Source organism: Rhinolophus hipposideros (assembly GCF_964194185.1).
Source record: "Rhinolophus hipposideros genome assembly, chromosome: 9".
In the NCBI taxonomy this organism is placed as follows: Eukaryota; Metazoa; Chordata; class Mammalia; order Chiroptera; family Rhinolophidae; genus Rhinolophus; species Rhinolophus hipposideros.
Genome location: NC_138055.1, coordinates 50,505,631 through 50,532,466, shown reverse-complemented (window position 1 = coordinate 50,532,466; position 26,836 = coordinate 50,505,631). Strand labels below are relative to the sequence as shown.

Below are 26,836 nucleotides of genomic sequence, written 5' to 3'. Positions count from 1 at the left end.
TAGGTCGGGGCAGGTCCCTCAGGATGGCAAGAGGGTTCGTGCTGCCCCAGGCAAGTGGTTGCAGGAGTCCCCAGGTAGGAGAAGGTGGGAGAAATGATAGGATACGTAGGAATCGCGGGGAATGTGGCTGAACGGACTGGGTGTGCGCATATCAGGGTCTTAGGTACCAGCGAATCTGCCGGAGGGGGGAGATGTGGTGGGGAGGGGCTTGAGGAGAACGCTCCTGAGGGCGAGTCCGCATAGCGCCTCACAGACACTCGTGCAGTACGCGCGTGTGCGTGCAGTTACGGCAGCTGACGTGACAGCACCAGTGGAAGGTGCAGTTGCAGCGCTCGGTGACGCGTTGCGTGCGCGTGCGGTGGCCGCGGCCACAGCAGAGCAGCTCGCAGCCGTCCAGCGCGGGCGACGAGCTGTTGCAGGCGCGCCCTGCCGTGCCCGCTGTACCCAGGCGTCCACTGTATGTGCAGAAGTTGGGCGATTTCTCGAAGTAGACGAGATCTTGGGGAGAGGGCGGCTTGTGCGCAGGGTCTTCCGGCTCCAGGCGGAGCAGTTCGGCTCGCGAGGCGCGGTTGCTGCCGCGGTTGCCGTAGAGGACACGCGAGGCGCCGTCGAAGCGGTCACGCAGCACGTCTCCCACGGCGCGCAGCGTGGGCAGCCGCATCCAGCACGTGCGCACCGTGCACGAGCCGGACATTCCGTGGCACTTGCATTCCTGGCGCATCTCGGAGAACACGGTCTGGGGGGAAGGGAAAAGAAAGGCTATCCCACCGCATTGCCAAAGCCAGAGCCGCCATCCCGGATACCGCCCCCTCCCGGACGCCGCCGGGACCTCAGCAAAAGTCCAGGCCTAGCTGAGCCCAGGGGATGAGAGGCAGGAATACCTCGCAGAAATTTAGACACCAGGACCGACTCTGCTCCGCACCGGAGAATCTGTCATGGCCTCTCAGCCTCTTTTATTTATTTATTTTTGCCTTATTCTTTGAATCTGTACAATGGAGGGGCTGTAGGCAATATGTTCTATGGGTTGCATGACTTCTAACCTCTTCGGTTCTACCAGCCCTCAGTGCAGGAATCCCTTTGCCCCCAGCCACTGTGTCTTACATTCTCTGGCTTCCTTCCAAGCTTCCCGCTCCCTCAGGACGCCCTCTCCTGGTTCCCTACCCTAACCCCTGGCCTTATCACGGACCGTTACTTCCCAAGTCCGAGGTTAGCCCATGCGCATATCCCTGCCACTCCGCTTCGGGTGCGGAGCCCCTCAAGCCCGCTCACCGTGCGGCCCGCCTCGTTGTTGTGAAGGTTCATGAGGAAGCGCAGGTCCCGCCCCTTCTCCCCGGAATCCACAAACTCCCGGCCGAAGAGGCGGCCGAAATCGATGTTATCGCTGCAGCCTCCCCAGTGCCAATCGGGGCCCCCAGGGCCGCGCCGACGATAGTCGCACGTGCAGGACTCGATGGAGCCCTCGGAGCAGGAGCGCGCCACCGAATGGGTAACACCGGCGGAGGTGATGGCGAAGATAAATGCTGTTTCCCGACAGCCTGTGGGGGAAGGGACCGGGGATCAGCGACCGGACACGCGGGGTGCGGCCAGCACCCTCAGTGGAGGGCTTGGGACCCTTGAGTCCCACGCCCCGCCTCCGCCCTTGGAGTCCTGTGAGCCAGGCGGCGGGCTGTGTTGGGAAGCTGGTCTCACAGGGAAAGCACGTGCGTGAGCATGCAACCACGTCCACGCTTCAATCACGCGTTGCTGAGACTGAGGGCGCTTCAATAGAAGTAGGACAGCTCCAGAGAGAAAAACTGAAAAGAGGGGAGCGAAAGAACTCTGTAACGCTAAGACCTCTCCGCAGAGCAAACACCGCCCATGTCAGCGATGCAAGCCTTCCTGGGCGCGAGGCAAGACGCACGCCTGCAGAGAGCAGCTTCCCGGGCACCTTTGAGGAGGTTAAGGGGAAGCGGTCGCCGGCCAGCGTCCACGACTCAGAGCCCCCTTTCTATGAGGCAGTGGCTCAGAAAAGATAAGCTTCGTGCCCAGGGTGCCCGGCTTGAAAGCATCTCGTAGACCGAACCTGGTCCAGAGCTGGCGCTGAGCTTAAAGTTCCTGGCCGGTTGATCGCGTGACCCTGCAGGAGCCTGGGATATCTTCCCTGCAGTCGCCCACCCATGCCCTGGGGGTGACCCCGCGTTCCCCTGGTCCCGGAAGCGTCGCCTTCCAGGGTACCCACCTCGGTTGACGATCTTGCCGAAGAGGTGGGGCCCCGAAGCGGTGGGGCAGTTCCAGCGGCGGTTCCGGAACTGCCACTTGCACTCTCGAACAGCGCTCTGCAGACCCCCGCTCACACTGTGCAGGATCCCCGGGTTCTGGCGGATCAGCCGCCGTTGTTTGCGGCTCAGCAGCTGCAAACTGGGTTCCAGCACCAGTTGCAGACTCTTGGAGTCGGTCAGTAGGTTCGTGGAGGAGGCTACGTTCACGATGCCCCTGGTGAGACGCATGATAACTCAGGCTCTGGAAGGGGACGTGCACCCTAACCAAAAAGGTCGTGCCCACCCTGCTCTCTCCCTGGGGCTATTGGTCCCGAAAGAGTGGCAAGTCATAAGGTAATGACTTCGAGCTCCCGGGCTCACTAGCTTGAAAGGACTGGTCGTCCAGACTTTTGTGTGCCCAGGAGTCCTAGGGCTGGTCGGAGCCCTGGGTCCGGGGACTGGACAGGGCAGACATGAGCGCTCCGGAGATTAGATGTCCACCTTGGCTCTCAGAGCCTGCTTCCGGTAGCCTAGGGAAGAAATCCTGGCCCTCAGTTCATGCCCACCCAAGGAGTGAGATGCTTAGGAGTCCCACCCTCTTCTTGCCTTCTAAGCGCACGCCTGACCCCTTCGCTTCCCGAAGCAGGGGCACCTGTGATGTGGCTACCGCTGTGAGGCGGGGTTTGGGGCTCAGGGAAGAAGGGCGGTGGGAGTGGGCTCCCTGCCTGGAGTACAGTGGACTGCCGCGGCCGGACCATTCACCCCACTTCAGCAGAGCTGGATTCTCTGGAGCAACTCCGCTCCAGAGCGCCCCTTGGTGTCTCGGAAGGAAGTCCGAGCGCTGGAGGGAGTCTGCTTGCAGACGGATCCCAGAGCGTGGGAGCTGGATAGGGCTGGCCCCTGGCTCTGCGCCCCGGGACAAGTGGCGACCCCGCACCAGCTCACTTACCACCATCGGCCACTGCTGTTAGCGGCCAGGGCTGCAGGCAGAGCGGCCAGCGCCAGCAACAGTGTAGCAGAAACCCAGCCAGGCAGCAGCGCCCAGTGCCCCATGGCCTGCCCGGCCTTGCCTGCTCTGTGCTGCAGTTGGGGCGGCTTTGGCTGCTGCCCGCGACGGTGGGACGGGATGCGGCGGTGGCGGCAGTGGCGAGAGTTCGCAGTCTGGCTCTAACAGCCCTGGGGGCGGGCGGCGGGCTGCATGGCTCGCGGTCCCAGCTGGTGGGCTGAGGCAGCCACTGCGGGCGGCACCGCCTCTTATAGTTGCGGCGCTGGCTGAAGTGACGATGGTAGGCTGCCCCGCCGGGCCTCACTGTGGCACCAGGGCGCACCGGTCAGGGGCGCAGACAATGGGCAGCGAGCCGGCCGTGGCTCCCGCCCGTCTGAGCCGAGAGCTGACGGGCTGGCCGTCGGGGCTCACCCCCGCCCCCTGCACGGTGGCTCCCGCCTCCGGGCCTGCACTGGCCGCCGACCCCTCCCCTTAGGACGCCCTCCCACGCGCGCCCGCCTCACTCCTCTTCGCGTCCGGAGCCCGTCGGGGACTAGCGTCCGCCAGGGGGCGCGGCGACAATGTGCTCTGGTTTTTCTTGAGAATCCGTGGGAGCCCAGCTGCTTTGCCTCCCTCCTTGGGGCTGTCCCCTCGACGTCACCCCTGGCCCCGCCGGCGTCCCCTCTCTCCCCCATCCTAAGTGGAGGAAGGAAAGCTGTGGTTCTGGGCAGCGACTCCGGGAGACGCCTCCCCTCCCAGGAACCCCCATGGCTGCACAGAGAAGGAAAAGGGGGAGACGGGTGGAGGTGGGGCTGTGGTCAGGGAAATCCCGGGGGTGGGTTGGGGGGTGAGCTGACCAAACAGAGCCTGGCCATGAAGAGAAACCTGAGGAAACAGCAGTTTGTGCTTATGGGCCAGAAGGCGCACACTAGTGGCTGTGTCTGTGTGGTGTGTATGTAAGTGGGACAGTGCCAATGTGAGTGCATGCGGGGGAACGTGTGTGACTGTGTTGTGAGTGTACACACTCATGTGTGTCCTCATGTGCAGAAACTCCATGTTCTGAGGAGGGATGTTAGAAACCATTTGAAAGAATCTTGGAATTTGGCTCAGGTCAGAAGGGATCATCAAGTCATCTTGTCACAGCCCGGGGCAGTGCATCAGCTATGTGTGGGAAGGAGGTGGCAGCTGCTGTCAGGAGAGACCCAGTTGACTGAGGCATAGAGAATGTCTGGGACTGTGAGTGGAGGTGGGTGGCTGGGTAGATGAGTATGTGCGTGGGGAGATTAAATATGCATATGTGTGTCACTCTTGTCCTGTGTACCTTCCATCATTCTATGGTGTGTCACCCTGTAGCATGTGTCAACCTGTGCATGTCACTGGGAGAGGAGGCTGAGCCAGCAGCCAAGGTGATATCAAGATGGAGAAGACCCCGAATGGTTGAATCTCTGAGGAATAGGCTCAGAAAGAAAAGGGCAATGGAGTAGATGTCAGTTGTGTGTAGGGTGGGAGAGGACTGAGAAGAGAAGGGCTGCTGGCTACACTGAACCCATAATAGGGAACTTGTGCCTCCGTGTGTTTGATTTCTTTGGGGATTTTTTTGCCAAGTTTCTATCTTCCCCCCAGAATCTGGATCTCTCCACTCTCACTATGCTGGGATACCTAGAGCACCTGCAACCATCCCCTCTGTTGTATGATTTTCTCTTCCCTCCCAGGGATTCCAGCTCAGCTTCAAGGCCAGCTTGGCCTCTTATTGAAGAAGTGGCTGCTGTTGCCTATTCAGGGTATAGCACTGCCGTCTGGTTATTATACCCCACTAGCACACACAAATGGCCCCTAGAAGGAGGGAGGATCTCCTCCTTTACATTTCTTCCCCCATTTTACAGAGGAAAAACTAGATTAGATAGTGATCCAAGGTCCACAGAGCTGATAAATGAATTAATGGCAGAGCCAAACTAAAACCCAGACCATTTGGACTCAAAGCCCATGCCCTTCCTTTCCACCTGAGCAGCTACTTGTGAGTGTGCAGCAGTAGCAGTCAGGGGGCTTCTCAAAATTGACAGAAAAATAAAAATGATCCCCAGGATCATCCTGCCTCCCTTTTAGATCCTCTCTTTTTCATGTTCCTTGCCTTTAGGATTCTTTCTAACTGAGTAATGTACCCAGGCCTGATCCTAAAGAGTTCCAAGTCCCATAAATGATCTCCCCTCCAAGGAATAGGTGCCTGATAAATTTAATTAATCTTCCTGGGGCACTTGCATTTTAAATGAGATACATATTAACCCAAATGAATCCTGATGGAAGTTATTTTGGAAGGAAATGTCCTTCCCAGGCCTTTTGCCCAGTCCATTGTACTTTGCTTTTCTAAGAATTCAACCTAGAGAGACAATATGTACTGTCCCAGCATCCTCCACGGGTCCAAAAACCAGTAGTCTCTGCAGAGGGCATCCAGCCCAGATGGCTCGAGTAAATAGACAATGGACCACAGGCAGTTTGTCCCTTATCCTTAGATGTTTCTTCTCACTGGGGCTAGGTGAAGAAATCTTTTGGCCTGGTGGATTGATAAAACCCCAGGGAGGTGGGAGATGGGCCAAAAGACAAAGAAGACTTGTTTGTGACCACTGGTGACAAGCAGAGGTAGGATGAGAAAAGGAGCCAGTATCCTTTGTTCCATCATTCCACCCACCCGGAGTAGTGGGGAAGAGCGGAAGGGCTCTAAGTCTGGGTCATGCTATGTATGACCTGGCCCAAATTTCTATTTAGGGCAAATCATCACTCTAGTAATTGACCTCTGTTTCTTTCCTGCATCATCAACTTACCTCTTTACTGGATCACACCATCAGCATATAAATATGCTATAATATCTTCTGTCTAAAAAAAAACCCAAAAACTTTATTTGATTCCACACTACTGTCCAAGATTGCCCCATTTGTCTGTTCTCTTTCACTGCAAAACTCAAAAGTTTGCTTTAATCACTAGCACCAATTTCTTTTCTTTATTCTCTCTTTCCACCCTCATCACACCTTTGAACCCACTACAGCTCCTTAGCAAAATCATCCATGACCTCTGTGTTGCTCTACAGTTGCTTCTCAGGGCTCATCCTAAATAGCAGGCAGAATTGAACACTCCCTCCTTCTTGAAATATTCTCACTTGTTTTCTGGAGCATCATTCCTACCTCCTGGGCTGCTCACCTTCTCAGTCTCCTTAATCTGGTTCCACCTTGTATACTCAATGTACCCTCTAAACTAAATTGGGACTGCACCCCCAATTCAGTCTGGAGCTTCTTCTTAGTCTATACTCACTCCTTTGGTGAACTAGCCAGTCTCATGCTCCCTAATTTATATCTCTAGCCCCGAACTCTGTACTTGCACATCTTCCACTGGAATAAGCATCTCAAAATGCACATGTCCAAAACTGAACTCCTGATCCTTCCCTCAGCCTAACCTACTCTGTGATCAGTCATCCCCATTTCAGTAAGTGGCAACTCCATCCTTTAGTTGCTCAGGAAAAGAATTTTAGACTCATTTTTGACTCATCTGTTTTCTTATACTGCACCATCAAATCATTCAACAAATCCTGTCCTTCTGTCTTCAAAATATATGCAGAATCTGATCCATTCTTACCACCCTACTGCTACAACACTGGTCAGAGCCACTATTACCTCTCTCCTGTATTATGGCAATAGCCTCCTAACAACTCTCCCTGCTTCTACCCTTACTCCCCCCAGTCTATTCTCCACACAATAGTCAGATCCATTCGTTCTAAAATGAAAATCAGATTATTTCATTCCCCTGCTCAGAATTTCCCAGTGATTCCTCATCTTACTCAAAGGAAAATGCAAAATCCTGACAGCGGCCTACAGAACCTGATATGATCTCACCCTTCTCCTTCCTGTCCTCTAACCTCATTGTCTGCTGCTCTCTCCCTGGTGGATTCCTCCCTCCAGCTACACTGTCCTCCTTGCTAATCCCTTGAATATACCAAGCAAGCTCCTGTCTCAGGATCTTTGCACTACTTTCCTGTCTTCTGGAATGCCCTTCCACAGGTATCTCCATGGGTTTGTTCCCTCACTTCCTCTTCTCTCCGGTATATAAAATGGAATCCCACTACCTATCTTTTTTACTCTGCTGTATTTTTCTCTGTATCACTTTTGACCACGGATAACCTTAAAAGCTTGAAGTAGAAAATCAGTAGCAAACCACCAGCTCCCTAGGATGGGAACAGAGGAGAGTGATGTCAGAGGGGAAAAGGGTTTTACCTTGATCTTGGGGTCTGGAGAGAAAGCAGGAAACTAAAGCTGAGTGTGCCGGCAGAGGAGCCTACTTTCCTTTGAAGCACCAGCAGGCGGCACTGCCTCCTTGGACTGGGAAGGCATCCGCCTCTGGTAGAGAAGGGGGCAAAGTTCTGTCTAGAGTAATCCCACAGACTTTTTAGGGCCATCTGCTGAATGAGGGGGTGCTTTCTGAGAATCCGGCGCCGTCAGGCTGCGGACCCTTTGGTGCCTCCAGGTGGTGGCCTATGGTACTGCAGCAGAAGGAGTGAGAAGCGGAGGGTGGGCAGCGCAGCTGAGCTCACCGCTGCGGGCGCATCCATCCCTCCCGGGCCTATAATTTGGGTTCCCCGGGCCTGGCCGCCCCTATCAGCGGCTCAGCAATAGATGACTCACCCGGGACCCTGGGCCAAGGCAAACACAGCGGGAGGAGGAGAAGGAGGTTCCCAAGGCTGCTCTCGCCTTTAGCCACCGCCTCAGTTGCTCGATCCCCCAATCTCCAGGGGCCCCCACGATTTTCTCTGACCCCCGCCCTCCAGGGCCTCAGTGTTCTTCCCAGATTTCTCCCACTACACCCTCCATCCCTATAATAGGAAGGCAGCCCTCCACTCTTCTCATCAAGGGGAAGGGGGACCAGCTTGTTCCCACTTGCTCCCTGAAGTAATGACAACCCCTCACTTTCCCAAGTCGTGGCCCCAACCCTTGTCAAGGTCTCTCTGGTTCCCGCCCCTCCCCTTTCCTGGAGCTGGCCGCGTGCTTGGGGTATTAGGCAATGGGTGTGTACCCACAGCCCTCTCCAGGCCCCGCCTGCCCCACCACCCTCCAGTCGCCTGCCTGCGGGTCAGTGCTCAGGCCAGCCGGTCGGGCTGAGGGCACTGAGGGCCAGCTCAGGCCACCCAGTCTGCCTGCCTGTGGCCTCCTGTCCCAGAGCTAGGCTTCTACAGGGTGAGGGAGCAAGAGTGAGGGTCTTTGGATGTGGGACAGGCCAGGTTGGGGAGCCCTGGGGTCATTGAGAAGTTAGAATCCATAGTTCTGACCTGGCTCTTCCTTGGCACTTGACTATGCTGCAGCCCAACAAGGGTAGGATCAGAAGAAACAATCCCAAACCTGAGGGAGACCCAGAGACACATAAATGTCCAAGCAGTCCCCATGGGAGAAGAGGGGCATAGGAAACCTCGCCCCCCTCTCTAGGTGTAGACCTGGGTGTAGTTCCAGGCTGACATGCAGGAAGAGAAGGACAGTGGCAAGGATCACCAAATCCAGGAGGAAGGACGAACGCTACTGACATAGGGCTTGTGGATTATGGTGGCCTCAAAATCCACACATAGTTTGGTTCTTGGCTCCTAAACAGGAAGGATGAGGCAAAGACTCTAGGGTTCCTTCCCTCCCTCTCCTGCCCTGTCCCCACTCAGGTGGGAAATCGAAGAAAAGCAACCCTCTGTGGTCACAGCTGTCCAGTGTCAGGAACCACTGCACATTCACCTCCCCAGCCTGCTCAAGGTCTGGCATATAAATGTGGTCAATCAATATCCCAGTAGATGAAAAATCACTGATCTCTCTCAGAGGGCTCTGCCCCCTAGACAACAGTGCCCCCTACAGCACGGTGCGGGACTAGCGTCAGCACAGGCTGAAAGCTGGCTGCCCAGCGAGCTGCACGGTCACCACCAAGGAAGAGATGACTGTGGCTGTGGGTTTCAGCCCCGTGGCTCTGCTTCCCTGGGGGGCCTGTCTCTGAGTCAACGTGCCAGCCTTGGGCTTGCAGGGCCAGCAGTGCCTTGGGCTGCGGTCTGGCAGGGGCGGGAGGGGGGGCGGCTGGGAAGCCTGGGGCCCCTCTCTGGCAAAAATAGCCCGAAGTGGTTAGAGCTGGGAGGGTGAGTCAGGCAAAAGTGCAGTGGTGCCTAACCCCTTCGCTGCCACCGGAGCTCCCTAAGGTGGTTTGGCTTCGTCTGTGCTCCCCAAGATCAGGCTCTTTCCCTGTTCTCCTAGGGCTGGACTCAGTTTGGGATCCTGAGGCCCTCCTCTTTCCATGTGAAACAAGTCTGCGAGCCTGGAGCAGGAATATGGGCCACCCAAAGTGCAGATCCTGGATCCCAGGAAGGGCAGGAGACCTCTGCCAGCAAGGATGCCTGCAAGCCAAAGGAAGGATAGGAGCAGGCTGAAGATCTTTGGGGCTACCCCCAGCCTCTGCTAGGGCCAAACTCTGAGGCCAAAGCTGACCCCTCCCAAGGGGCAGGCACAGGGCTCAGAGGTGGGTGGAAGCCAAGCCACCCAGAAGGGAACTTCTCCCACTGGCTCCCAGTGCCCTGCGGTGCGCTATTGCTGAGGGCTCAGTACGCAACTGTCCAACGAGGAAGTCAGTAAGCTCCGTCTTCATCCTGTCAAAGGCACCCTCCAGCCATTCAGCTCTTGTGGAGGAAACTGAGGCAAAGAGAAATGACCACTTGGGACCAGGGTCCTGGCTGCCTAGTCTGGGTCACTACACCCTCCTTGCAGCCTTGGCGACTCCAGAGCAGGTGAGAGGAACTCTGGTCACCTCCTCCTTCAGTGGTGCCAAGCCTGAACCCCGGCGTCGGGGGAGAGGGTGTGTGTGTACGCTGGGAGGAGGGGGAGCGACTGCGCTCTCGGGGTCAAGGCGGGGGGTGCAGAGGAGCCGGGTGGGGATGCCCCGGGCTCGGGGAGGGGCCGCCGCTCTGTCAGCCGCAGCAGAGCAGTCCGGGAGCTCCGCGCGATTCCAGCCAGAGCCCCCTGTTCTTTGCTCGCCCGCTCGCTCGCGTTCTCGATCACTCCCTCCCTTCCTCCCTCCCTTCCTCCCGGCGGCCGCGGCGGCGCTGGGAAAGCGGCGAAGAGGAGTGGCCCTGCCCTGGAAGAATGCGGCTCTGCCGAGGGGGCAGAACCCGACGCAGTCTCCCCACTGTTTGAGCAGCACGAGCCCAGGCGACCCGATCCCGCCGGTCGCGGACCCTGCCCCAGAGCAGCTGGAGGTAATGGGAACTGGGAAAGCAGGGAGGGCAGGGACACGCGCACGGGGACGAGACAGGCACTCGGATAGTCAGACACACAGACATGCATCCGCCCACAGGGGCACAGCGATGCAGAGAGAGCCAGAGAGATTGCCCGAGATAAAGACCCAGCAAGTAAAGGAGTGCCCCCGGATTTGGAGGGCAATGAACGCGAAAGCAAAGGGGTGGGGACTGAGGCTGGGACCTGTGAGCACCAGATGGGAGCACTCCTCTACGCGGAGGCGGAGAACATGTAGTTGGGAAAGGTGACAGACGAGGAAGAGGACTGAACCTGCGCCACGGTCCCTTTCAGGAGGGAACCAGGTCCCCTCCCTGTCTTGGCCGCACCTGGAGCCTTCCCTCTCTCCCGACTGCGGAGGACTAGGGTAGAGCCGGTGGGGAGCCCATTCCTCCACGCTTCTCACGGAGGCTGCCTGCCCTCGACGGCACCTGGAGGCGACACTTCCCCCACCCCCACCCGGCTGGCTGTAGGTGGCGGGGAACCCCCTCCCATCCCGCCCTCTAGCCCTGTGCGGGCGTGAAGCTGTGTAGGGTGGGGGAAGCGAGTCGTGAGGCCCTCGAAGAGGGAGCAGTGGGCGAGGTGGTGGAGTGGCGTTTGTGAGTCTGTGTGTCTGAGTTTGAACGTGAGTGTGTGCCTGTGTGCCTGGCGTCGTGTCTGGCTGGGTTGGCTCCAGGGGAGCTCGAATAAGTCCCAGTTGCGGGGCGAGGATTTTTCCTCCAGGGCCCAGGAACTCTGGAAGCCAAGGCAGTGATTCTTACTGTATCGTTTGGGGAGGGAAGAGAAGGATTAGCGGGGTGACCTTGGTGAGTTAGGATCTCGAAGTTGGGCATCCTTCGGTTGGCCGGGCGAGCCACCCTATTCCGGAGCCGTCCTTAAGTCTCCCTGTCCCGCAGGCCCTGAGCAATTTGCCCACCGGCGCCTTCGGGCCCGGGCTTCGACATGCCGGAGGAGCCCCGGCCGCGGCCTCCGCCCTGGGGCTTCGTGGGTCTCCTGTTCCTGGCCTTGTGCAGTCGGTGAGCAGTTTTCCCTCTCACCCAGCCCTGGAGAGAAAGCCTGGGCTAGAAGCACGCCCCGGGGCGGGAGGAGTCGGAGGGGACGCGAGGCCTGGACCACAGACCCCTAAACGCCTTCTCCGTTCCCAGGGCTCTAAGCAATGAGATTCTGGGCCTGAAGTTGCCGGGCGAGCCGCCGCTGACCGCCAACACCGTGTGCTTGACGCTGTCGGGCCTGAGCAAGCGGCAGCTAGGCCTGTGCCTGCGCAGCCCCGACGTGACAGCGTCCGCGCTTCAGGGCCTGCACATCGCTGTCCACGAGTGTCAGCACCAGCTGCGCGACCAGCGCTGGAACTGCTCGGCGCTCGAGGGCGGCGGCCGCCTGCCGCACCACAGCGCCATCCTCAAGCGCGGTAAGCCTGGCGGGGCGAGTTCGTGCCGCCGCAGGGGCTGGGGGTGGGGGCAGGCCGAGGCGAGAGGAGGAGGGAAGGGATGGGTTCACGACTCGGAGAGGGGCCTCTCTGGGAATTCCCCCCGGGAGCCTCGCAGAGCTGGGTCTGGCCACCAGTCTGGGCCCCTGCGCTTCTGACTTCCACCTGCTCGCTGCGGGCAAGGCAGCTGGGTCCCTGCTCCCCTACCCTAAGGCCCCCTTTCCTGCCTCCACCCCGCTCGATCTGGGTTGCACCTGTGCGCAAGAGATGCCCCCAGTCCTGGAAGCTTCAAACGCCCCCCTCATTTCCTCCCCCAATTTTCACCCCCTCCCTCTCCGAGGGACAAGCCCAGGCTGGTGTCCCCAGAGCTTCAGCGGAGGTGGGGTGCCGCCCCCAACTGTTTAAGGGTTAAACCTACTCCCCTAATTGCTGGGGTTCCCAGGAGCTGAGGCTGGGAACAAAGACCCTGATGGCTTTGAAGCAGGGGCGCAGCCCCCTCCTCTGTGCGTGGGGGCCCCAGGTGGCTCACCTGAGCAGGTGAGGAAGGCTGGAGAGGTGGAGAACAGGTCACTGCTGGCCTGGTCTGGGAGGCATTGCTGCCTCTTTCCAGGCCATGCTAGAGTTTACTCCATGGAGGAGTCAAGATCCATCCTGGGCTGAGCCCAAGGGTGGGGGCAGTACTTCGGGGACTACAGGGTTAATAGGCAGCTGCCATCTGCGGGGGAATTCCCAAGACGTGTGCAAACAGCTTCACCCCTGGAGGGTTGGGGTTGGGGGGAATCGGGAGGCTGAGCTAGGAGCCCTGCATCCTGGGGTGGGAAAAACCTGGCCATTAAGGAGGTGCTGTTTCTCATCCTCTCTGTGTTCCAGAGAGCCCCTGCCTAAAAGGAAGTGAGCGACCCCCTCTTTCTCCACAGGACGTGGTATACGGGAAGGCTTTGATGCCCAAATGAGAAGCATATATACCTAAGCCTGGGAAAGGCTTGTCATCCTGAGCCTCTGTGACCCCTAAAACAAAACAAAGGAGCCAATATTTTAAGAGGGCCTTAGGGAAAATCACCGCCACCTCTCTCCCCTTCCCAGCGTTTTATAGAGTAATAGCAGGTTAGGATAAACATAAAGGGCAGTTTTAAGGACAAATATAAAACTAGAAACTGGAAAAGGGAAAGACAGCTCCACAACTCCAGTGCTTTGGGGGGTTTTGGGGTGGTGTAGGGTAGGTTGGTTAAAAGACTGATTAAAATAACCCTGAAAAAGAAAGAGGAAGAGGAGGAGAAGGAGGAGGAGAAGGAGAAAGAGAGAAGGAAGAAGAAAAGAACCCCAAGGGCCTCTGCTTCCACCCCACCCGAGCTCCCTGCAGGGCTGGGGAATTTCTGAAGCTTTCAGATGTAGAACTCAGCGAACACATCTTCAAAGACCACAGGGACTCCCTCTTAGTCATCTCCCACCCCCCAGGGATCTTTCCCTCTAGGCTAGCTCTCTCATCCACACCTGAACATCCCAGATTCTGGAGCCAGAATAGGCCTCAGCGATCAATCTTCTCAACCCATCCTCTCACTTTATAGATGAGGAAACTGAGGCTCTGCACTTTCTGTTCCTTCCGTCTCCTGTGACTTTCTCCCAAATTACTCAGCTAGTAATGGCAGGGTCAGGATTCAGTTAGGAATTTCTGGAATCGGAGGGTGGCTGTTTGTTTATTTCTTTCTGCCTTCCTACTCTCAGCTGCCTGTCAACCTTACTCTCACCATCACACCCTTTTCATCCCCAGGTTTCCGTGAGAGTGCTTTTTCCTTCTCCATGCTGGCTGCTGGGGTCATGCATGCGGTAGCCACGGCCTGCAGCCTGGGCAAGCTGGTGAGCTGCGGCTGTGGCTGGAAGGGCAGTGGTGAGCAGGATCGGCTGAGAGCCAAACTGCTGCAGCTGCAGGCGTTGTCCCGGGGCAAGAGTTTTCCCCACTCCTTGCCCAGCCCAGGCCCTGGCTCAGGCCCCAGCCCTAGCCCCCAGGACACATGGGAATGGGGTGGCTGTAACCATGACATGGACTTTGGAGAGAAGTTCTCTCGGGATTTCTTGGATTCCAGGGAAGCTCCCCGGGACATCCAGGCACGAATGCGAATCCACAACAACAGGGTGGGCCGCCAGGTACGTGTGTGCAACTTGTCCTGGGTCTTCCAAGCTCTCCAGGCCTGGTTAGAGTTTGAGAAACACAGCAGACTAAAAGGATGAGGTGTGGTGGGTGATTGTCACCATCTGGGTGGTCTCTAGCAAGTCACTTAACCTCAGTTTTGCTTCTGTAAAGTGCGTCTCAGGATATCTACCTTACAATGTCATTAAGACTGGGCTAGCAAATAGAGGCCCTAGCAGAGTGCCTCCATCTTTGGCAGGTGTTCATGACACGGTAGCTATGATTACAGCTGCCTTCCCTACAGAATTTAGGGGTACTCTGGGCCAGACTCCCCATTTTAGCAGTGCTTATTCTGGAAAGAGCACTGGATTGGGAGTCAGGATGACTGGAGTTGAGTTCAGTTACCAGCTAACTACCAGCTGAGTCTCTGTGACCAGCTAGTGATTAAACATGGGCAACTCCCTCTGCTCTGGCTTCATTCTCCAACCATAAAATGTGGGAGTTAGGCTATCAGCCAGCCTCACAGTGCCCTTTCTCTTCTGATATTCCACAGTCATTGGTTATTCTTACCTCCTTGTGCTCTCTGTTCCCTCCCCTCTCCTGTGCCTCTGTGCTCTATCCATTTGCTGCTCTTTCCTTTACCTCTTCCCCCTCTGATGCTCTAGGTGGTGAATGAAAATCTGAAGCGGAAATGCAAATGCCATGGCACGTCAGGCAGCTGCCAGTTCAAGACCTGCTGGAGAGCCGCCCCGGAGTTCCGGGCAGTGGGAGCAGCACTGAGGGAGCGTCTGGGCCGGGCCATCTTCATCGATACGCACAACCGCAACTCTGGAGCCTTCCAGCCTCGCCTGCGTCCCCGTCGCCTCTCAGGAGAGCTGGTTTACTTTGAGAAGTCTCCTGACTTCTGTGAGCGAGACCCCACCGTGGGCTCCCCAGGCACGCGGGGCCGGGCCTGCAACAAGACCAGCCGCCTGCTGGATGGCTGTGGCAGCCTGTGTTGTGGCCGTGGGCACAACGTTCTCCGGCAGACACGAGTTGAGCGCTGTCATTGCCGCTTCCACTGGTGCTGCTATGTGCTGTGTGATGAATGCAAGGTCACAGAGTGGGTCAACGTGTGTAAGTGAGGGGCCTCTCACTGCAGGCTGGGGGAAGGGAGGGGCACTGTTCAGCCTTTTCCTCTGATTTCTGTCCAAAGTCAATCTTGTCCCCCCTGGAAGCTCAAAGTGTCTACCTAGAAACAGCTTTGGGGGTGGTGGGGGTCAGATGGAGTCTGTGACATGTGGCCGTCTTCCCCACAGTCTGAGGGCCTTGACGGGAAGATGTCACCCCTCTTCTCCTTAAACAACTGAATGGACTAAGATGAAATGCACTGTATTGCCCCCCCTCTTCCCAACCCGGGGCTTCCTTTAACTCTGACTCATAATCCTTTTGGGAGTCCCTGTCGTTTGACCACACTTCTCCTTTGAGGGCTAGCCCCAGGCATTGTGTGGAGCCATGAGACCTGTATCCAGAGAGACCACTCACTCCATTTGCTGTTCCCAAACTCCTCTACTGCAGCCTGAGCCCCCTCTTGTGGGGTAACGGGAGACAGGCAGAGAAGTTTCTCTTAGGGAAGGAACAGAGTGCTAGGGGTACTCTCCTTTGAGTCCTCAGAGTCTCTGTTCAGTCCTTTAGAGAAGCTGTCTTCCCTCATTCAGATGGTAAAGGGGACCCTTCAAAGAAAGAGTTTTACCTACAACTCTCAGCCTCTTTTTCTTTCTTCAGCAGGAGGGGTGGGGATAGATAATTTATTGTACTGAGATTTGTTCTTGGTTCCTGTTTGTAACTAAAATAAATTAAGTTTCTGGAACGGTGGACGCAGATGGTGATATTTCTGCCCACACTTGGGATCCCAGTCCATGGCTTATTTTCCAGGTGAATTCTCCTACTCTCTTACACTCAATGACTTTATTTACATATAGAGGCCTGTTTCCACAAAGGATTTGAAATGGTCCTCAGTGACTTAGTTAGCAACTTTGAGTGTGAAAAACCAGGGGAGGCTTCTAGGTGTGAGGGGCTAGAGATCCAAACATAGGCCGTATTTACTCTCTATGTGCCTCAACTCCAGATTTTGCGTTGGTCACTGCCCTAGAACAAGGACTGGCTTTTTTATTTTTCCTTGTAAAGGTCTTGATAGTAAATATACTAGGCTTGTGGGCTTTGTCTCAACTACTCAACTCTGCAATAATTACTCAACTGTGCTGTTGTAGATCAAATGCAGTCATAGACCAGACATAACCTGATGGATGTCCAATAAAATTTAATTCACAAAAACGGACTGTAGGACCAGATTTGGTCCTCTGGCTGTAGTTTGTTGACCCCGCCCTACACCATGAGGTCACCTCTGTTCTGGGGTTTTCAAGTCCTGAAGGTATCCCAACTTTGAACCTGGATCCAAAAGAGCAGGTGCTTTTTCTCTCTGGCTCCAAATCAGAGAACTTGTGAAGTAGATACAAGACTAATGGGAAACATATAAAAGGGATTCCTATGCTCCAAAAGGGAGTTTTTTTTCCTTCCCCTCTGGAAACCTGCAAAACCAGCATGTTCTCCCACTGAATTATCTGCATATGTATTTTGTCCTTCCTTATTCAGAGGTCTACTGCATTTAATCTTAGTGAAATAATTCCTTTATCTTTTAGGAGATAACCATAACTAAAGAAAGCAATTTCTTTCATTACAATCTTTCTATTCCTAGCCCAATATCTTTGAAACCAAACCATTACCTTTCAGTTAGAAAAGAGACATGCACCACACATTTAGAACTTTACAAGTGACTGTTTATGGGTTTGTAAGATGCTGACTCTTAACAGGTCATCTCCTTGGGCAGGGAATGTAGAACTATGTAGTTCTCTCTACGCCTTGAGGTAATAGATATATCTGCTCCCCAAATTACTCTCAAAATCAGGTGAAATGATGGTAGCACCAGGGTAGAGAGGACATTTCAATGAATGTTGTGTCAGGGCAGTACTTTATGGCAAAATTTTATGTCCCAAATATCCACTTGAACATTGAGAATTCTGGGTTTCAAAATTTGATAGAGGCAGGAAGGTATCTCATCCTTATTTCAGGTACTGACTGAGTCTAGTGTGGGAGAGAGGGAGGTAGCTAGAATGGACATAGGATGTGAGACAGAATAATGCTAAGGAATGTCCAGAAATTTCACACTCTTAGGAAGAGCAAGGAGAATCTCCAATGGAGACTATTTCAGCCTTTTCCTGTTTCCTTCCTCTGTACTCCCTTTGGCTCCTTCTCTCTTTCTAGCTCTCATCTTTCGTCAGACACACTCTGTGGCAAACTTAAGCCCCAAACCACAACCTTGAGAAATTCCAAATGGATTTTGTCAGCAAGGCCAACACCCCACCCCCCCACCCCTACTCCAAGCACAAGAGCTGGGCTCAGGCCCAGGCCCAGGCCTGGGGTCAGTGGCAGGAGTGGGAGTGTGCAACCCACAGAGCAGGGTGGCTACAATTTCAGCTTTTACTTAACTCCACTGGAAGCCAGAGGGAGGGAGAAAGACAGATGAATTGTAAGTCAGGCCTCTTTACCTCCTTCAGCTCCAGATGAGCTCTTCTCCCTTAGCCTTTCAAGTGGTTGGGAAGCTGGGGAGTGGCGGTGGCTGGCTAATTTCCAGTTGGGCAGCACTCCTCCTGTCTTTGCTCCTGTTTGTTCCATGGGAAACACTCAGTGATGCTACAACAGATACTTTCCTCTCAAGACTCTACAGTGGCGAAGGACAGAAGGGCTGGGAGAGTCTCCAGTTCCTTTCATCAGTTCTGACTCAAATACTATGGTACTTGCTGCTAACCATATTAGGGCTGACACCATTTCCATCCTTCTGTCACACCTGGAACCCAACCACTAGAGGACCTGAAGTCTTGGGCTGGAACGCTGACAGAGTCCCTCAAGGCATGTAGGTATGGCTGGGTACTTAGGAAGGGGGCTTGTGAAGTTGAATGTTCAGGATCAGTGTGGGGGGTGGTGTAGTCCTAGAAACTTCTAGGAAAAGAAATGGAAAGAGTAAAGTAATCATGTGGAGGTATCACAGGGCCCAGTCTAGGAGTCTGGAATAACACTGGAGGAATCTTCTGCCATTTAAAACACAGAGCTTAGCAGGGCAAAAGCCCTTCATGGCAACAGCCTAGGACAGATACCACTGTTATAAACATGCTTCTTGTCATCCATCTCATTCCTCACCATCTGAAGTTAGGGTCCTCCTGGCTTCACATCCTTGGGCCGTGTTGTTTTCCTGGTTAAAATATGAGAAAACAGACTGAGATAAGAGGAAGAGACTGGTGAATGCATACACCAGGGATTGAAGGGGTAGACATAGTGCGGATATCTACCGGACTAGTTCTTCTTGGAAGGAGACAAGAAACAAGGCAAAAAAATCCAGAAAAGCAACAATTTTGGTTGAGGCCTTAGGGAAGAGTCATGTGTTCCCTTATACTGCTGTAAATGTAGAAAGCGGGCACTTAAAGAATCTTCTTCTGTTCTCAGCATTACTAGTGCCTTCTTCTATCACAGTCATACTATTCTAAGGCAGCTTTGCATGTCTAGACCAGGTGCAAAAATGAGTGTGAGGGAAGTGGGGGTGGGCAGGAATAGAGAAACATGGGGGCAAAGTCATTTTCCTTGGGATACTAAAATTTGTAACTATCTAAGTACACTTCCTCAAACCACACCTCTGAATATGAGGCTTCCACCATTTGTCTTTCACGTTCCAACCTCTTAATTGGCCCAGAGTTCAGTCTCTTTCAGTCTCTTACATTCAGCACTCTCCCTTCTCTTCCCTACAGAAAAGGATCTCTTGATTCAGACCCTTGAGTAACCTAGTCTTAGATTAGGAGTGGTAAGCAGCGACACTGGTGTAGGAGGGCTCTCGGGGATGCTGCTAGCTTTGGTTAAGAAATAAAGATGAGGTCTGGAGGACCTAGATTTGCGCAAGGAGCCCCCAGGCCTCTCAGCCCAACCCCAGTCTCCAGTGTGGCCAGCACGTGGCCCCAGTCCTTACATTCTAGGTATGGCCCTGGAGCTTGGGATTGTCACCTCCGTCCCCACCGATTCACCCCTATTCCCTGGCTCCCGCCTGCTCCGCCCGCTGTCTCCAACCCCCACATCGGACCCCGCCTGGGGTTCAGCTCTAGCACCCGGCTGCCTCTGCTGCAGCCGCTGCCATGGTGATAGATCTCGCGAGAACTGCCGCTCGCCGCTGCGCAGCTCTCGCGTGATTGGGGAGGTGGGAAGTATCTCCGTCTGGGGGTGGGGGTGCGCCGCACAGCTCCTGTCGCCGTCGCGGCTTCCGGTGCTAGGTAGAGGGAAGGAAGGAGGGAGTCAGGGAGCGGGGCCAGGGGAGCAGCCGCGCTGAAATCGGCTGGGGGAGCCGGAGGGAACAGAGCAAGAGCCAAGCGGAACCTGCGGGGGCGGAGGCGGCGGCCGCAGCGGCGAAGCTTGAGAACAGGAACAGGTGAGGGGTTGGGGAGGGAAGGCGGATCCCGGTAGAGGAGAGGCTCGGGGTGGGGGCTGAGGAGATAGAGCCCCCCTGTCCGGCGGTGCCAGGCCTGGGGCGGTGTGGTCCTTCCCACCCGGGAGCTTGGAGAGGGGCGCCGGGCCAGCCTCACTCCTGCCCCCGCATTTGAAGGACGCGAAGCTGCGGTGGGGGCGGGGGCGCACACAGATTTGTCCTCCGCCTCGCACAAGGGGGCGACCTGGGCTGCAGTTAGGTTCCCTTCGCCTGCAGAAGGTGGGCTTTCGAGGGGTCAGGGTTAAGGGGGAAGAAAGCAGTCCAGGCAGAGGTGATGCGGGGGCGGCGATCGCTGTTTGTATCCTTTTCCTATGAAAGGGCTAGAGAAGGCTGCTTTTTCCTTACCCCATCTTCCTCTCCACCTTAGTAATAGGAGACCAGAGAGAAGCCTTGCTGTGGTGACACCTCCTCCCCCTATCGTGGGGCAGGGGTGTGTAGGGGGTTTAGGGAGTAACCGGCAGGGCAGGCGAGTGGGGCACCCCAGGGGCACTATTCTGGGCGAGGTTGCGCGTTCGGGTCTCGGGAACCGCACGCCGGGAAGAGGGCAGCAGGTGGGGAGCGGGGCGGGGGGGAGAGGAGACAGAAAGGGCAGGGGGAGTTGATTTTGCCTGGAGAAGAGAGGTGGTGCCATTCTCCCCCAGGCGAAGCGGGGGCGGTCTTACAGGAGGAGGGAGCATCTTGTCGCTGGCTCTGAGTTTTGTGTCTTCCAATCCGCTTTCTTTCTTTAGGAAGTACCAGGATTCCCGGAACAGAAAATGGAACCATTGCTTACACCAGTGTTTGCGGAAAGGAGGGGGAGGTGGAGTTCCCTGTTAAAACGGGCCGCTTGATTAACAAAGTGGTAGCTCCTCTTTTGGGGGAGTTCCCTTCTTTCTGGGTTGTATTACTGCCAGTCTCTCTCTGGCCTGGCCAGGAGGAGTGTGGTATGTGGTCAGGAGTGAGAAGAAATAGTGAGGTCATCTGGGTGAGGGAGAAGTGTAACTTAAAACCTGTCTGTGCTGCTGTTGGATTGGGTCACCGCTGGTATATGGCATGAAAGTTTTATTGGTAGGAGATCTGCTGCAGGAGTCTGAATGCTTGGGTCAGTGCAACAGGACAGAATCTAGTCTCTGCATACTTCCTTACCTGTTTCTAATTTGCTGCCATTATGTCTTGGGCTTGTTGTTGGGGTGTCTCCACTTGCTATGACTGGAGTGGGGTAGTGAATTGGTCATTGCACATTAAACCTGAGTTTGAATAACAAGTCTGTAAAAGCTCATTCTAAGAAAGAAACTGATCCATTGAGCTCACCTTTTCACAGAATGAATCATTGACCTTGGATTCAGCTGGGAAGGGGCCTCATGTGTTACAGGTTCACATGCCTCTTGCCTCCTAGCTTAGAATGATTACTTTGCATAGTCAAAATTTTTATGTGCATGTCTTGCTTTTCTAAAGAGACTAAGCTTTTTGAATACAGGAATTGGAACTCATTACCTGTCTCCCACAATGCCTGTGCACACAGTAGGCGCTCATGATGAACACAGGACGTAAATGGATAGAACTCAAGTTTTTTGACTACGGTTTAAGGAGGGAGAAAGAGAGGGCTTGGCTGTCAGGGAGAGTGCCTGGAGATAGCTGAGCGAGAGTACAAAGGCCCTTAGCCTTTGTATTAGGTTGGTGCAAAAGTAATTGTGGTTTTTGCCTTTATTTTTAGCCTTTTAAACTGCAATTACTTTTGCACCAACCTAATAATTAAGAAGTCTTGGTCTCTCCACCATCCTAAAAGGCACAAAACACACATGGATAATGGAAACTAAGACCCCAAAATAAAACTGTTACTAGAACACAGTCATTATTTATCTGAAATCCCAGTTCTTCTGCTTCCCCTTTGTGGGCAACGGAGTCCGTCCATTAGCTCTAAGTCCTTCAGAGTGTTGTCTGCAAATGGGGATCCTGGAGATTATGGAGGAGAGAGCCAATATATATATGCGGTGCCTGGTACAGAATTGGTGCCAGTCAATGGTAGCTGCTATTATTAAATTGAATGCAAGTATAAAGGAAGGCAGACAGCAGGCTGGGAAGAATGTAAGTGAAGTCTTAAGTGCACAAAGAATCATACTGTGTGTGTTCATCTCTGCTGCTCCCTTCGACTGGAGTCATAATAAGGGGAAATGGATTCAGAGGACAGTGGGTGGGATTTGTTGGTTAGAAAAGGAACTTCTTTAAAATCAGCTTTGTTAAAGCCGAGTAAATAACTGAGGGAAATTGTGGAGTCTGCTTCCCTATATTCTTTTAGAAATGGATGCCAAGAGGCCTGAGACTCAGCACATTACTGTGTTTGGCTCTCCTCATTGTTGTTGCAGGTGCATTTAGAGGCAAAGTGGTATAGTACTTAAGAGTGTGGACCTTGGAATCAGATAAAATTGGGTTCAAATCCTGTCTCTGCTATTACTAGTTGTGTGATTTTGGTGAAATTACTTGTTCTCTTTTAAATTCATTTTCCTCATGTGTAAAGAGTATGATAACGATAGTACCTATTTCATAGTACTGGCATGAGAATCAAATAAGATAATACACATAAAGCACCAGTATTGTACAAAGCACATACCATGTTTCCTCAAAAATACGACCTAGCTGGAAAGTCAGCTCTAATACGTCTTTTGGAGCAAAAATTAATATAAGACTCGGTCTTATTTTACTATAATGTAAGAACGGGTCTTATATAAGACCGGGTCTTATATTAATTTTTGCTCCAAAAGACGCATTAGAGCTGATTGTCCGGCTAGGTCTTATTTGCGGGGAAACACAGTAGTAAGCCTCAAGTAAATGTTAGCTGCTATTGATCATCGTTGCAATAGTAATAACAATACGAGCACTCAGGCCTACCTTAAAGGTTTACAAAAGGAGAACTTGCAGCCTGAGGCGCTTGTGTGAAGGGATGCTTGTTACCATGACTTTCTGTGCTGGTTGTAGGCTTATGAGCAGTGAAATCTTTTTTCAGCATCAGCCTCACAGAGGCAGCTCCTGCTGCCTGAGTGGGAGGTGAAGCTGGAGCAAGGCAGGGGCCCTGAACCATCAGCTTGGATGTAGGGTGAGAATGTGGGGGCTCAAGAATAGTGTTCATGTTTAAAACAATCAGCATGACTCGGAGATAATGGTTGACTCTTCCATGAAGGTGCACCCTGATTGACCTAGGTCAGGATTTAGATTCCTGGGCCCCATTATTTTCCGTCTCAATGAGCATTTCAACATCTTCCATTTCCTGGGCGACTCTTTTCATTTAGTCACATCTCCTTTAAATGTCTGCCTTAGAGTATGTTTCAAAATGTACTATATTAAGGTCCAGAGTAATTCTGTCTACCTTTTCTAACATCTGTCACAAATATAGATAGTGAACTTTTTGATAATGAAAAGACCTAGGAAGCATTTGGAAAGAGTTCCACAAATGTTTGAATATTTTGTATTGTAGTCTGGGAAAGAGCTGGGGTAGGGATTCCATGAATGTGTTAGAGCTTTGTCATGGACGTCTGCAAAGGATCTGCTGTGTACCTTACGGACCAGAAATAAGGAAATAGCTGAGATTTCAGGTATCCACCATTATCACTGTGTTCCTGAAGAAAGGTGAGATGACTAGGTGTGGCAGATTTCATGGTACCTTTCAGCTCTCCCATTATTGGTGAGAGCCTGGCGTAACCCTTCCTTTATGTGGTTATACACAAGAATGTCCAGCATGAATGTTTAAACTTCAGCATGATTTAGCATGCAGTAGAACATTTGTCCTTTGTTGCAGTGCTTTTTGCCCTTTCCCCCTTTTAAAGCAATCGAACCTTACCTTATTAAAATCTTATTTGAAGTCTGATACATAAAATGGATGAAAGTGGAGCTGCTCTGTAAAGAGTGGTGGGGGAGAGTTGGTGAGCATAACTAGAGCCTCTCATGGTTTCTCCTTTCCCCCAGGCAGCCTCCGAATCCCATCCAAGGAACCCTTGAGCTCTGAGAACATAGAAACCACTTCTCTAGTTTGTCAGATGCAGGAAAAGGATTGGGGATTACCCAAAGAATAATGTCTTAACCTCACAAATGTTTTGCTACTATCAGTAGTTCTGTGCTTCTCAACAACAAGTATGTGAAATCTAGCTACAGATTGCACTGCTGGAAGCGGGGGACATGAAACATGAATAAGGCATGGTCCCTGCTGGCAAGGGGCTCATAGTCTGGGGGAGTACTTCCCCAACTTTTCCCCATCAGGGCATACACAGAAAATGGTGTTAGTGAGACATAGCTGCTTGCAACCCAAGATGTCGAGCCCAAGGGCTCTAGCCACTTTAAGTACTGATGGGATCCGTATCTCCAGCTGCCTTGTAATGCGTTAAAGGCATATTATTTGGGAAGTTCCAGCTCTAGAAAATGAAACAGACAAACGTGAATAAAACATACTGTGGTAATTCCTAGAGTAGAAGTGTGTTTGAGGTGATAAGGGATCACAGACAGCTCTTACTCCCGAAGGTAGGCAGTTCCCCGTCTTCCGTATCCTTAGGGTGCTCTGTACTGGTTGACCTTGTTCAAATCCTGGCTTATTTCATCTGTTTGCTGGCAGCTCCATCTTGACCTACACAGTGGGACCAGATTGGGGGGCAAAGGTTTATTCGGGCTTTAGGCTGACTAATGGAATTTCAGTGATTTTGTAATTAGGAAAGTATAGTGTTCTCAGTATTCAAGGCTACAGATGGGAGCAATGGAGCAGCCGTAGAATATCAGGAGATGGAGCAGTTTAAACTGGTCAGATTCTAAGAAGAGGGCAAACTGAAAGCTTTGGTTAGAGAGCAGTACCACAGAATGTTCCGAAGAAACAAATTAATCTAGTTTTTATCTGGTCACTGTCTTATATGGCTAGGCCATGTGTTCTGAAACAGACCTGTTGCTGTGTTCTGACTCACTTGCTGAGGGTTGTCCATGGAAAAAGCCAGACCCTTCCCTGGTGTTCGGGTCTCTATCGGACGTGGTGATTTAGGATCCTTCTTTGCTTGTAGTGGGGCCTTCTTCAGGTTATCTTGTACTGGAGTCATCTTGGACTAGAAGGAAAACGGGCATCATGTTTCTGACCTGAGCTTAAACACTGCTAGTTGAGTTAAGTGGAGCCTAATTTTAGCTAGATATGTTTTCATTTATAACAAGGTCATCCTTGATTGCCTAGTAGCTAAATTCAACAGGTATCTTTCAGGCCTTATTTATTTATTTATTTATTTATTTATTTATTTATTTATTTATGCCTAACTTAGTGTGGGCAGCCAATCAGCATAGGGCATTACAGACCAGAACTCCTGGGCTTAAGCGATCCACCTGCCTCAGCCTCCTGAGTAGCTAGGACTACAGGTATGTGCCACCTCACCCAGCAGGCCTTATCTTAAATTGATCTTTCTACAGCCTTTGACCTTCCTTTTTTAAATGTTTTCTTTCCCCCCTCTCATTGGTGTCTATGATGTCTTACTTTCTAGGTTTCCTCTCTACCCCTCAAGTTGCTTCTTACTCTCTTTCCTGGCCTCCTTTGCTGCCCACTGCTTTAAATATTGATGCACCCCAGGTTTCTGCCTGTGGCCTTTTCTCCTGTCCCACTGTACGTACTCTCCCTAGATATATCAGTTAGGATGTATCAGTTGGCAAAAGGCAGAAAACACACCTGTGACTCAAACAATAAGAGGATTTATTACAGCATATAGCAAGAAGTCTAGGTGAAATAAAGCAGACATAAAAAGACACATATTATGTGGTTCCACTTACATGAGGTCCCTAGAATAGTTAAATTATAGAGACAGAAAGTAGAATGGTGGTTGCCAGGGGCTGGGAGGAGGGGGGAATAAGAGTTATTGTTTAATAGGTAAAAAGTTTCTGTTTGAAAAGATGAAAAAGTTCTGGAGATGGATGATGGTGATAGTTGCACAAGTGAAGATTTATGCCGCTGAATTGTACATTTAAAAATGGTTGAAATGGTCAATTTTATGTTACATATATTTATATATTTTTTTTACCCCACACTCATACAAATTTGTTTAGGGATAGAGGACGTTCTTGTCGTTTGTTTTTAATCCATCAGCTTGCCAGTGGTAATAAGGACCCACATTTTCTCAGTTTTTCTGCTCTGATATTGTAGAGTTCTTAGGTCTGTCCCTTCATGGTCTCAAGATTACTCCAGCATCTCATGTTTCTACGTCAACATCCAAAGACTGAACAAGAGAACATTGCCACATGTCCTTTTTCACGGTTAAGGAAAGCTTTCCCAGATGCTCCCAAAAGACTTCCCTCACATTTTTTTTGGCTCGAATTAGGATAAGGTCATTCGTAACTCATTCACTGACAAGGAAAATGAAATGCCCACACCCTTCAGGCTGATAAGTTTTTATACCCTAGGGAGAGGGAAGGGTATCTCATACCTTGCTGCCGCAACATCTGAACAGATTAGAGTTTCTGTTAGAAGAAAGAAGGGAAAGAATGACTGTTGGGTAGGCAGCCAGGAACTACTGCCATCCTGGGTCATCTTGGTTCCTCCATGGCTTCATTTACCATCTGTGCGGATGATGACCAAATATCCAGTCCAGACTTCTCTGCTGCACTTCATACCTTAGCACCTCAAAATCAACATTTAATCTAAAATCAAACATCTTTACTCTCAGATCTGTTTTTCTTGTTATTTTCCATCTAAAGAAATGCCATTGAATCACCCAGGCCGGAAACCTGAGACTCATCTTTGAGCCTTCTACTCTTCCTTCCTACATTTAATCAGTCATTAAATCCTGTGGATTCTACAATTCGATGTTTCCAATCTGCCCTATCCTCTCTATTGCCACCTCTAGTTCAGAGCTTCTGATTTCTTATCTGCATTACTGTACCTCCCCAGTTTTCTCTCTGCTTCCAGTCTTTCCCCTTTTAATTTATTCCCTAAACTGCTGCCGGAATAGTGTTTCTAAAGCACCTGTCTGGTCATATGTCTTTGAGGCCCTTCATGATCTAATCCTTGCTTCTCTCTCCAGCCTCGTCACTTCTTTGTATTCACCGCGCTGCATCTAAATAAACTGCCTCCTGGTTGCACATGGCTTTGGCTGATGGAAAGTGCGCTCTCTAACGCAAGTTTTAATGCCTTTGCAAACACTGTTCCTTCTGTCCCATTCCCTTTCTTTATTGTCTGGTTACTTCCTACTTTTCCTTCAGGAGTCAGCTCAGGTGTGACGTGAGAATCCTGTCTG

General features: G+C 52.4%; 3 protein-coding genes across 3 annotated transcripts in view; 2 read left to right on the top strand and 1 right to left on the bottom strand.

The window, feature by feature from the left end:
• Positions 1-247: 247 nt before the first annotated feature.
• WNT1 (Wnt family member 1) lies at positions 248-3,306 on the bottom strand (the record flags this gene model as incomplete). The annotated part of the gene is made up of 4 exons (XM_081060912.1): positions 3,187-3,306; positions 2,219-2,472; positions 1,270-1,535; positions 248-736 (listed from the first exon to the last, which is right to left on the bottom strand). The coding sequence occupies exons 1-4, from the start codon at positions 3,288-3,290 to the stop codon at positions 248-250; spliced, it is 1,113 nt and encodes a 370-aa protein (XP_080917038.1). The 5' UTR covers positions 3,291-3,306.
• Positions 3,307-10,296: 6,990 nt separating this feature from the next.
• On the top strand, positions 10,297-15,912 carry WNT10B (Wnt family member 10B). The gene is made up of 5 exons (XM_081060911.1): positions 10,297-10,471; positions 11,405-11,524; positions 11,654-11,916; positions 13,703-14,076; positions 14,725-15,912. The coding sequence occupies exons 2-5, from the start codon at positions 11,451-11,453 to the stop codon at positions 15,181-15,183; spliced, it is 1,170 nt and encodes a 389-aa protein (XP_080917037.1). The 5' UTR covers positions 10,297-10,471; positions 11,405-11,450; the 3' UTR covers positions 15,184-15,912.
• Positions 15,913-19,303: 3,391 nt separating this feature from the next.
• The window catches only part of ARF3 (ARF GTPase 3), a 15,232-nt gene continuing 7,699 nt past the window's right edge, over positions 19,304-26,836 (top strand). The window contains exon 1 of the mRNA XM_081060918.1: positions 19,304-19,562. The gene's annotated coding sequence lies outside the window, so the exon portion shown is untranslated. The remainder of the gene's footprint in view (positions 19,563-26,836) is intronic.